This window comes from Pteropus alecto, unplaced genomic scaffold (genome assembly GCF_000325575.1).
Source record: "Pteropus alecto unplaced genomic scaffold, ASM32557v1 scaffold1432, whole genome shotgun sequence".
NCBI classification, from domain to species: Eukaryota; Metazoa; Chordata; class Mammalia; order Chiroptera; family Pteropodidae; genus Pteropus; species Pteropus alecto.
In genome coordinates, this window is record NW_006432008.1 from 234,713 (window position 1) to 247,567 (window position 12,855).

Consider the following 12,855-nt stretch of genomic DNA (forward strand, 5'->3'; position numbering starts at 1 on the left):
TGAATTCATTGAAACTAATAACATAGAAAGAGTAATTGGAAAAAGTAGCTTCATGATTCTGAGGAATTTCTAAAAAGCATTTGTAAATTAGGTCTTATATTTGTGATAATAAATTTAGTGTGTGCATTTTTCATCTTTAATTTTTTCCCCATCCTATTCTTTTGGTCAGCACCCTGCCGGAGCCAGATCATCTTTCCATTTTGAACTTGAATGCAAACCATACTGTGGGGCATGAGATCTGACTTTCTAAATGGCCATGAAGGAGCTTAATGAACAGAGATGTTAGTTCTGCTTTGGATAAACCCTGACCAATGAGACGCAGAAGACAAGAGAGAGCTAAGAAGGTATATGCTTTCTCCTCTCCTTCCTCCATGGACTAATCCTGCATGTGGTTTCTCCTTGTAATCCTCCCGAAAAAGTTCTGTGTGCCAAGTGCTGACCACTCAACACGTTGTAAGGTGGCAGCTGGGAGACTAATACATCACAGCATATCAGTCCACATCTTCTCTTGCCTCATTTCTGTATGTCCTCTCTATTGTTGCCTGGGACCTGCCTTCCCAAATAAATGTCGTCAATTTAATCCCTGACTTTGGTTCTGGTTTTAGAGGTCCTGGCTAAGATAGTCATTGAATTGTACAATTGTTATTTGTTCACTTTATGTGACTTTATAATATAACCATTAAAAAGTTTATATTTAAATTTAAATTTACATAATGTGAAGTGTCAAATGTATTTCAATAAAAAATAAAATAAAAGTCTTCTTAGAAAGGAAACAGAAAAATATCGTATCTAAAATAACATTTTAGTGAGGCAGCTGAGTTAATAAAGCAATTACTAACTCAATTTTTAAACAGTAAATACCGTTTTGTATATAAAATACTCAGCTAGAAAATATCATTAGAAATGATATCGAAAATATATGTATAAATTTACAAAAATCTTTTATGTGCTTTTTAAAAAACTATTGTGATACACACTATCTAATTTTGATGTTCCACCTTGTTTCCACTCCACTCATATAATATGACTGTGTCAAGGCTACATGCTAGTGATATTTCCCCTAGAATTATGAAATAGCCAAGCCTCTATACCTGTCTCCATAATGTAGAAACAGAATCAAGAAATTTATGCAATCTACAAGTTTTGTAATGTTTTATTTTAATTGTTTCCCAGCCTTATTATAGTTCATTCATTAATTCATCCATTTACTTATTCCTTAAAAAATCATTTTTGGCCGACTATTCTATAGGCTGGCTTATAGGTCCTGGGATTGAGCAGTAAACAAGACAGAGGTGATCTTCACTTTTCTGTTGCTTACATTGTACTGAGGGAGATAGGAAAATGTTAAAATTGTATAACCCAAGAATTAATAGTAGTGTAGAATTAAGTTGTTGAGCAAGATTTTACATTTCTTAGGGTAGAACTTGCTATCAATTAATACTCCAATATTATTTCTCCAATTTTATTTTTCCCAAAGATTATAATAAAACAGATCTTTAAGAAATCCTCAATAATCATTATACGGACTTAATAGATGCCAGTTTAATGTATACATAAATGTTCATTAAATTAGATACCATAATTTCTTTATTATTCCTACAGTGAATATTTATTTTTTAGATGGGGAAGATTCGAGTATTCTTATCTGAAGTTTAAAAGGAATTTTAAGGATGGATAATGTAGGAGATGCTCTGCAATTTAATGCTCAGGGGTGGTGTGGGAGAAAACTGAAATACATATTAGATCTCAATTTCAAAAACAGTCTTTCTGAATTCAAAAACTAGAAAAAAATTTCCAAACAGCATGAAATCGTATAACAGCATTTTAAAGGGCCATAATCTTTTTTTTTTTAATTTTTATCTCTATTGTAGAATTTAATTTTTCCTAAGCTTTTCATCTACTTGTATCAAATCAAATATTCTCCAGTACTATTTATTGTACATACATACAGAATTTACTCTAAATATGTTTGTCACTCTTGAATTGGATTGTGTATATCTTTCTTAACAAAAGTTCTGATTGTCCTCTATTAACCACAAAGTAAGAATTCATATGGAATAAAATTTCTCTCAAACATCCGTCCTCAATGTGTGATCTAGAATTGAATATCCTTACCATGCAAAAGAGTGAAGTTTCCGACACTGTAATCTAAACACACTGTAGTGTGATTTACAATGGAAAATAAAAATGATTTCCTGAGATAAGTTGTCAGGTCTTCAAAATGCATAAATATAGAACATAAATTCCTCAACTGGAACATAACAACACAGAATATGTATGTGAAATACAAATGGCTTCACAATTCTGAGGATTTTCTCACAGTATTTTGTATAATTAGATGGTTTATCTGAAAAAAAATTGATTAAGGGTATGTTATTTCTAATTTCTCTTTTATTTTTCATACATACACATGTATATGTAGTTTTATGTGATAAGCTTAGGAAAGACTTTTCTTGGCAAACATTTGAAAATTATCTGGTTACATACACTATGGAAAAACCACGAGGGAGTTCAAAATGTTAAAGGCTCCATCACTTCATTTTCTGCTAGAACACAAACGATGCACCTCTTATTGACCTATGGCGTTGAGCTTTCCATTTGTTCAGCCAGCACTTCACCTGCCGTAAAACTGAGAGAAAGTCCTGCTTTAGCTTCTTGTTTCCCCAAATCAGAATAAATGAGTGGCCTGAAGGATAAACAATTGCAAGGACCTGACCACTGAAGAAGACTGAGTCATTCTGCAGACTATTAAAATACCAAACTGCAAAGATCAGAATCAGGAAGTGAATGAGAAATAGCAAGAGAAAGGAGATCACAGTTTGAATGGCTCTTATGTGGACCTCGGTCCTGGGATCTTGGGATCCTTTGCCACTAAGCCGCATCTTCTTGAGATGTTTCCACAGGGAAAAGATTAGCAGCAGCGAAGACATCAGGGACATAGCAAAGGGTACGAAGTTTGCAAGCGTGAATACAGTCATATACGAAAGGGGCATGATGTCCCTCGATTTGATATTCCAGGTGATGTTTCCTTCACATTCATTCATCCACATTTTTCTATTTATACTTACCAATACAAGATGAAAAACCAAGAAGACCGAAGTCCCCAACAGTATCGTGAGAATCACTCTTCTAACTCTCCACTTTAGGTGAAGAAATATAAGGTTGGAGAAATTGGCTATCTTGAGTAAATAAAGTATGCTGAGGCTAGTTGTAAGCCAGACACAAAAATGGTTGCTTACTATCCAGATCACATTAATAATAAGTCTTGCTTCTGAACTACATAAAGCTGGAGAAAACACAGTTGCATACCAGTGTATTACTGATATCCAAAGCAAACACATTCTGGAGACCGCCAGAGCAGCGAGAATTCCATCAACTAAGAAGATCTTTTGTCCCTTGACCCAATCAATACAGTTCACCAGTGCTATGAAGCCATTGGCAAAATTTCCTAGAACAAATTCTGCTATTACAAAGATGGAAAGAATGCTCTGTAGTAAATTTATCATGTCTAAAAAAAAAAAAAAGACCAAGTCTAATATCTTTTAATATTCTGACCTTAAGCCGTATGTACAGCTGATCTTGAATGTGCATAAAATTCTTGTTTCTTTTAAATTCTGTGAACAGTGGCAAGCAGGAAAGTGCCAGAGTATGCTAATGGAAGAGCTCAATGCTGTCTTTGTAAAAAACATTATTATTCCCCCAACAGCTCAAATTAAGTCTTATTCATACACTTTATGTCCTACTGTAGGCTAGAATATTTCATAACTAATGTTGACGTGAAAGCTGAATTCTCATTTGCTAGCATGCAAATAAAGACATATTCTATTTCATTGTTTTGCAATTTTCTTTATTTAAACTCTCCATAATTTGTGTTCGTCAACTTTGTCATTAGTAAAATTTAAAAACTCAATACATTGAATATACAGCAGATGCTAAATTATTATATGAAGTTGCTATAGATTTTTGTTTTTACTGTCAGATTTATGCAGAAAGAATCCAAGGCTTTTCCTATTAAAACATCACAGGTTTCTCGGGAACTCTAAGAAAGCTAATACTCAGGGCTGGTTGCTGAAAACTAACATTTAGGTATAATTTTATTATTTTTAACTCATAAGCACATAAGCACACATAAACATATGCATACATACATGCATATATCTCATGGATGGAAAAAATTATTATCCCATAATTTCAAAAGTAGAAAATGAATCTCAGAGAGGTCATATCTAGGTTTAAATCCTTTTTTTCTTTCAGCTTTTTCAGCCCATTATTAATAGTTATCAAACATATCTCTATGTCAGGGCTTTGATAAAGTTTGTCTTTTGAGTCTATTTAACATTTAAATATTAATTATTTAATTAAAATATTCATAAATTTTATAAATATTCCTCGGAAACTTCAAAAGAACATGTGGCTTTCATTGTAGAGTCTAGACTCCTCTATATATGAGTATTCACTTTTATGTTTCTCTGTTTAATTCATTTCTGACTACTTAATATTTTTAAGGTTAATAAATGTTAAAATCTGCCTCTAACCTTAGATTCTAACCAGTTTCAGGGTTTATATTATAATGGATTTTAGAAGAGGAACTTAGAGCTGGACTACCAGGAAGGAAAACCCAGATTCTCTGCTTCATATATCTCAGATCTTGGATTCTTAAAATTATTCTCTGCCTTGGTATAGTTATCAGTAAACTGCAGTTGATAATATTATGGTTACCTGGAATCTTACTTCACAAGAGCATAAAATACCTTTTGTGATGATTAGATTGCTCTATATTTTGATTATAGTTAATGTTTTAAGGGTGTATACTCTGTTCGGTCTCATCAAATTATATAGTAAAGTGAGAGCATTTTACTACATGTAAATTATACTTCATTAATGTTAATTTCAAAGGAAAATACAATAAATAAAAAACTCGGAAATGAAGGCATTTTTGACATTTTCAGACAAACAAAATCTTAACAAGACGTCACTCGTGGAAATTCTAAAGGAAATTAATTCTAAATGAAATTTGCCAAACATATGAGTGAATTGGGAAGTGGATTCTTCTCCAGTCAAGGCTGCAGAGGAGAATGTAGTCTAATGCAGACTTTGACTGCAGCTTGATGAGACCCTGAAGCAGAAAACACAACTAAGCCTTGCTCAGACTCCTGAGCCCCCTAAAACTGTGAGATAAGAAATGTGTGTTTCTTTGTTTAAGCCACTAAATCTGTGGTAATCTGTTACACAGCAATAGCAAATGAATACAATGGCATCAACTGGGAATTTGGTTTTTGGTCTATTTGGTCGAGAACAGCTATTCTCTGTCTAAGGAGAAATGCCCCAGAATTTGGTCTGCTACTCTTTGCCTATTTTTCTGTGTAAGAATATACTTTCTCTGGAGAGGATCATGGTGTTCTTACATCTGTACTAGTGAATGGTTGTGATCTACATGCATTGTCTGCTGAGGCTGAAGTTCTACATTCAAAGCAGCAAGCTCTCTGTATGTCTGTTTGCAGCTGACAAAAGCTTTCAACTATAGTTACGTGAGTCTTAAACCTTTGCTTACCTCTGGAAATATTAATAAAATGGATTATATTGTCTCTCATATGAAGCATCAGTGGCAGATAGGGATGCTGTTTGGAGCTTTTAGCAGGCCTCTTTAAGTGAATCACAGTGCAAAGTCCTTAGGATTTTGGAGCAAATTCCTGCCATCCTCTGTAACTACAGAAACAGTTCTTGGCTTCCTACTGGGCCTTCATAGAGACTAACCATGGACCATCAAGTTTCCATGTGATCTGAGCTTCCCACCATGAACTAAGTGTTATCTGACTCACCAAGCCATAACATTAGGCAAACAAGACGTCACTCGTGGAAATTCTAAAGGAAATTAATTCTAAATGAAATTTGCCAAACATATGAGTGAATTGGGAAGTGGATTCTTCTCCAGTCAAGGCTGCAGAGGAGAATGTAGTCTAATGCAGACTTTGACTGCAGCTTGATGAGACCCTGAAGCAGAAAACACAACTAAGCCTTGCTCAGACTCCTGAGCCCCCTAAAACTGTGAGATAAGAAATGTGTGTTTCTTTGTTTAAGCCACTAAATCTGTGGTAATCTGTTACACAGCAATAGCAAATGAATACAATGGCATCAACTGGGAATTTGGTTTTTGGTCTATTTGGTCGAGAACAGCTATTCTCTGTCTAAGGAGAAATGCCCCAGAATTTGGTCTGCTACTCTTTGCCTATTTTTCTGTGTAAGAATATACTTTCTCTGGAGAGGATCATGGTGTTCTTACATCTGTACTAGTGAATGGTTGTGATCTACATGCATTGTCTGCTGAGGCTGAAGTTCTACATTCAAAGCAGCAAGCTCTCTGTATGTCTGTTTGCAGCTGACAAAAGCTTTCAACTATAGTTACGTGAGTCTTAAACCTTTGCTTACCTCTGGAAATATTAATAAAATGGATTATATTGTCTCTCATATGAAGGCATCAGGGGAGATAGGGATGCTGTTTGGAGCTTTTAGCAGGCCTCTTTAAGTGAATCACAGTGCAAGTCCTTAGGATTTTGGAGCAAATTCCTGCCATCCTCTGTAACTACAGAAACAGTTCTTGGCTTCCTACTGGGCCTTCATAGAGACTAACCATGGACCATCAAGTTTCCATGTGATCTGAGCTTCCCACCATGAACTAAGTGTTATCTGACTCACCAAGCCATAAAATTAGGCATGCACAATCATCGAATGGAAGCGGTATAGACAAGATGATCAGGTCCAAACAGATCCTGATGGCACCAGTAAGTTACATGAAGAAGTAGTCCAAATTCCATGGTCCCCACTCCTGCTACAATGCCTGGTCTCTTCCTTCGCGCACCTATGGCCTCATGGGAAGTTCCCTATGATCAGTTGACAGAGGAAGAGAAGACATGGGCCTAGTTTACAGATGGTTCTGCACAATAGCAGATACCATCCAAAAGTGAACAGCAGCAACACTTTAGCTAATGTCCCTTTCTGGGACATACTCAAAGGGCAGTGGTATGTCCCAGTGGGCAGAATTCTGACCATTGTACCTGGTTGGAAGGAGAGATGGATCGGGGTACAGTTACATACCGAGCCATGGACGGTGGCTGATGGTCTGGCTGGATGGTCAGGGATTTGGAAGGAACATGATTGGAATGTTGTGTTCAAGGGAATCTGAGAAAGAGGTATGTGGACAGACCTCTCTGAATGTTCACCAAAGGATAACTTTGACAGAGGAGAATTTTAATAAACAAGTGGATAAGATGACCTTTTCTGTAGATAATAGCCAGCCTCTTTCCCCAGCCAGCCCTGTCATCACCCAGTGGGCTCATAAACAACGTGACCAGAGTGGCAGAAACAAAAGTTATGTGTGGGCTTAGCAACATGAACTTCCACTCACAAAGGCCAATCTGCTGAATGCCCAATCTGCCAGTAGGAGAGATGAACACTGAGTCCCAGATATGGTACCATTCGAGGTTACCAGTCAGTTACCTGGTGGTGGGTTGATTGCTTTCATCATGGAAGAGGCAACAGTTTGTTCTTACTAGAATAGATGTTTAGTGTGGGTATGGACTTGCTTTCTCTGCATATAATATTTCCTCCAAAAACTAGCTTCCATGCACTTACTAAATACCTTATCCACCATCAAGGTATTGCACACAATATTGCTTCTGGTCAAAGAACTAACCTCACAGCAAGAGAAGTGTGGCAGTGGGCCCATGCTCTTCGAATTCACTGATCTTACCATGTTCCCCAGCGTCCTAAAGTAGTTGGCTTGACAGAATGGAGGAATGGCTTTTTTGAAGACTCAGTTACAGTGCCAGTTAGGTGGCAATATCTTGCAGGGCTAAAGCAAGATTCTCCAGAAGGTTACACGTACTAAGAATCAGCATCCAATATTCAGCGCTGTTTCTCCAGTAGCCAACATGTACATGTACAGCAATCAAGGGGTAGAAGTGAAAGTGTCACCACTCACTATTACACCTAATAACCCAATAGCAAAATTTCTATTTTCATGATCTTATGTTCTGCTGGCCTGGAGGTCATTGGACAAATGGAGGTACACTTCTACCGGGAGACACAACAATGATTCCATTGAACTGGAAGTTAAGACTGCCACCTGACCACTCTGGACTGCTTATATCCTCTAAATCAATGGCAAAGAAGGAAGATACTGTGTTGGCTGAGGTAATTGATCCTAACTACCAAGGGGAAATTGGAAACGATGATGGAGGTTAGAAAGAATACATCTAGAATATAGAAATCCCGTAGGTAGTCTCTTGGTATTACCGTGCCCTATGATTTATATTAGTAACATTCTTTTGCTTTTCTCCAATAAACCATCATCTATGGGAAAACTGAATAAAACAGTCATAATACCACACTCTTAAAGAAAGCATTTTTATTAGTGCTAATAAGAAAGTGGTAACAATTCCCTTCTTTTCCCTAACTTTGGTCACAGACTATATAAAATCATGGTTTAGTCACACTCCACAAAGTTGGAAAAAAACTGTTAATAGATGTAACGTGACCAGTTTTCCTTCGATGGCACCCTGCCTGTTGCTTGGACATCACCACAGGCTCTCATGGGGAGAGTTAAGGAACAGAACTTGATCTCAAAATATCATTCAAATAATCAAAATATAATACATCGATCGTAGGGACACCATCTTATTCTATGATTTATTTTTTCAATAGTTCTTTTACATTTACTCTACTTCTAATGTTAGAAATAGGGCACCGTGCTTTAATTCTGTGATTTTTAAGAGCATCCATAAATAATTTGATCAAGTAATACATTTAAAACTAAAGAACACTCCATTTCTAAATGTATTCAGATGGACTTGAACTTTGCTATTTACTAAGGTAAGTTACCCACAATGATCTTTAAGAAATTACTTAGACATTGTCCAATGTATGTATGTTAATATTTTAAATATAAATCACTAAATGACGTACATGATGATGATGATGATGATGATGATGATGATGGCAGCTAAATGGGAGATCTTTAACTGATAGTTATGGCTTCATCCAGTTTTTTAAGTGGTGGAGTTCACTGTGATAGGAGTGAACTACCAATATTATCCTCTCCAGGGCCTCATGATACTTACATTATTCTCAGCATCAGGGCTAGCTTAAAAGCACAACTTCACCTAAAACTTCATCAAAAGTAACTTAAAATATTTCTGCCATTCTAAAAATTATGGCAAAAGTGATCTCAATGAGTACTTTGCATTTGCACATGGGCATGTACATGTCCACTATGTAAAAATACAGTACATAAACTTTCTTTCACATTTTAATAGCATCTTTAACAAGCAAAATTCTCCCACCTGCTTATTTGCATTCCCAGCTACTATGATTAAATCTGGGTTATTTTATTACAACAGTCAGAATACCACTACAGATATACAAACATGTCCAAACATTATACTGAATATGTATTATGCTTTAACAAATTTATCTTTCTATGTCTGTCTTTTTTTTCTCTATCAGGGAACTAAGAACTCTATAGATCAAATTTGTTCATTTTCATTTTTGCATAGTATTCTATTGTGCCAATATGCCATAATTTATTTGTCCATTTTATAACTGATGGGCCTTTGTATGACTTCTCAACTTCAGCTATTAAGGACAATAGTAGCATTCACATTTTTGCCTATACATCCTGGTACATAATGTACTAGATTTTCTAATGTGAAAAATAGGAGTACGGTTACTGGGTCTTAGGATATGCATCTTCACTTTAATCACATAATACCATACTGTTGCACAAAGTTGTTTTATCAATTCATAATCCTATGAATAGTGTATAAAAATTCCTATTACTTCAGATCTTGTCAAAAATTAGAAACAGACTAATATTTATACTTTTACATTTATATAAAGTATTATTACACTTACATTACACTTAACATTTTACAATCATTTTTCTATTCTAATTTCAAATTTATCTTTGGAAAAATTTGCATTATTTTTTCCTTTTCTATGACTGTAATTTCATATACATTTATTCATACTGTATTGTATGTTTTATATATTGATCAATATTCCATTACATATTTTATAACTTTTTTCCTTCATGTTTCAAATACTCGTTGCCAGCAAGAGTTATTACAGCAGAGATATTGCTTTTAATTGAATATTATGTCAGATCACTTTGTGATAGTATAATTCCTTAAAGGCATGTTAGTCCTGTTTAACAAAACCTAAAAGGATCGATAAAAGAATTTTGAAATTGAAAATGAGCCTAAAAGTTTTTCTATTAAGGTCTGTCCCATAGAATACACAAAGTTCTTTCAAATTTTGCTCATGAAGCTAAAGGTTTTGCTTTTATCAGAGAATTTAAGATGCCACAGTAGTCTCCAGGTGATCTGCCTTAGCTTGCTGTTTCCCAAAATTACAATAAATGAGTGACTCAAGGGAAAGATAGTTGAGATCAGCATCATGGCCTAATAGCTCTGTACCTTAGTAAAGATCCAACTTGCTATTAGAGTGGAAATAAAGTAAATGATGAAGAGGAGGAGGAAGATGGTCACCATTTTCATGGCCCTCCTGCAGGCCTCTGTGCCAGAGTCCCTTGATCCTATCAGGTTGAGCCGTAAATTCTTGGTGTGTCTCAACAAGGAGAGAAATAAAAGGAGTGAAGACATCAGGGACTGAAGAAAGGGGATAACACAGGTCAAGCTAAGAAGAAGAAGACTTTTAAGGTAGAAAATTTTATTTTCATCTAAATGCAAAGTCATGTTCCTTTCATGCACTCTAGAAGTATTCAACTACAACTCACTAAGAGCAGCCTGCATAAGAGATATAATAGACAATAAGAAGAAAGACACCAGAAAAAGCATAAGAACCACTGTTCACTCTCCACTTCACCCAGATGAAAAAGAAGTAGGAAAAACTGGCTTTCTTAAGGAAGTAGAAAATGCTTAGGCAGGTGGCAAACCAGGTTGTTAAGTGATTAGTTAGTGCCCAAAGAATAGTAACCACTTTCACTAGTTTACCAATAGCATACAGATGTGGAGATAGCCCTATTAGGAATGAATCCAATAGTGTTATGAATGGTTGAATGATCCTGGCCAGAGCCAAGCTGGTGAGGATGAAATCTGCCAAGGAGACCTTCCCACTCTTGACCCATTCGATACAGTTTACCAGTTCAATAAACCCATTTCCCAGCATTTCCAAGATGAATTCTCCTGTTGCCACTACCAGAAAGGAGACCTCCATTCCAACTGACATTTTTATAAAAATATCTTTACTATTGTGCCTCACTGACAGCTTTGTAGTTAAACAGGTGCAGATAGACACCCATTTATGATGCTTTCTATAAATATTTCCCTCATATTTCCAGAAAGTACAACCAAAATTTTGCTATGTGATGTAGTTCCAGAGTTCCTCACAAAATAGTTCACTCTACTTATATTATACTTCTAATGCTAAACCAAACAGTTCTGTTAAGAGACACAAAGCTCCATGAATACCTATCATAATACACACAGCTACTATGTAATTTTCAGAGTAAACACAAATGATGTCTATTTATCCTAGCACCAGCTGCAAATTTCCATTTGTGCCACTGACTAAAAGGATAAAATCAAGTATGTAAACATGCAAATATGACAGAGATTATTTTCCACTAATTTGTACTTTCATCTCCCTGAGCCATACATTTAAATGCAAATATTTTAAATTTTGAATACAAATTGCCAGGGGGAAAAAATACCTTACACAATTTTGTCATATTTGTTACTTATTAATAAGATTCTCCTACTTATCAAATATTTTTGTTAATACAATTTTATTTATAAAAATAATTTATTGCAATTATTTCTACTTCAAAGAGCACACCCAAGACCTAGAACTAATAACCAAAAATAATTAGTACATAATATTGTAGAAGCTAAATCAGAAGTTATATGCAAAGTATACTGTGGATGTACATGATAAAGCCACTACCAGAAAGGAGACCTCCATTCCAACTGAGAAATGTTACAATGCAGAATCAATTTGGGGTTTATGAAGACAGGAATATTTAGTAGAAACTTGAATTATTTAGAATTTATGAAGAAATAGAGAAATGAATTCAAGACTGATGTAAAGGCATATCAAATTATCAAAGAGACATGAACAAGCTATGGCACACTTCTAAACAGAACTTCTTTTGTTTTACAGTAACTTATTAGCTATTCCAGTGTAAATGTTACTAAGTGCCCTCCAACATCCATATTCTAAATTAAATGTTTCCATCTTCTTTCTAGGCTACAGAATGACTATATTTTTCAGCTTCCCTTACATGTGGTTATGGCAATGTGAGTGAATCTGAACAATGTTTTTTGAGTGAAAATTATGTGTATCATTTATAGGCCCATCCTAACCAAAATCTCCCCATGCAGGCTCTATACGCCTTTCTTCCCCCTGGCTATCTGGATTGGAGGCGACTCCAGGGTAATCTTGGCAGCCACATACTCAAGATGGCACACTTATGGTCAGCTCAATCGTCTGGATGACTGCATAGAGACGGCTCCTCAGGCACATCAGTACTGTTAAAAGAGCAATACTAAATTTAGATTATGTATGAGGCACTTTATATTTTAGAGCTTATTTTTGACAACAGTTCATTTACCCAGTCTAAGGCAGTAATTGGAAAAGGGCGTGAGCAGATTTTTTAGAGGCATTTGAATGGCGAAGAAACAGAACCAGAAAATTTATGCCAGCTGCAGATTTTGTGATAGATTTAGTTTTTGTTGGTTTTCCAGAACGAATGTAGTTTATTCATCCATTTATTTAGTCATTAAAATGTCATTTTGTTCAGCTGTTGTATGGGCTGGCTTTCATGTCTTGGGGAGTCAG

At 35.5% G+C, this 12,855-nt stretch overlaps 1 protein-coding gene across 1 annotated transcript; it reads right to left on the reverse strand.

The window, feature by feature from the left end:
• Window positions 1–2,546: 2,546 nt before the first annotated feature.
• Window positions 2,547–3,506, reverse strand: LOC102883626 (taste receptor type 2 member 46-like). Its single transcript, XM_006907070.1, has one exon. It carries the CDS (start codon window positions 3,504–3,506, stop codon window positions 2,547–2,549), a length of 960 nt encoding a protein of 319 aa, XP_006907132.1.
• Window positions 3,507–12,855: the final 9,349 nt, after the last annotated feature.

What these genes read in the sequence shown, in the direction of transcription:
- LOC102883626 (XM_006907070.1), bottom strand. Translation starts at nt 3,506, where the DNA reads ATGATAAATTTACTACAGAGCATTCTTTCCATCTTTGTAATAGCAGAA.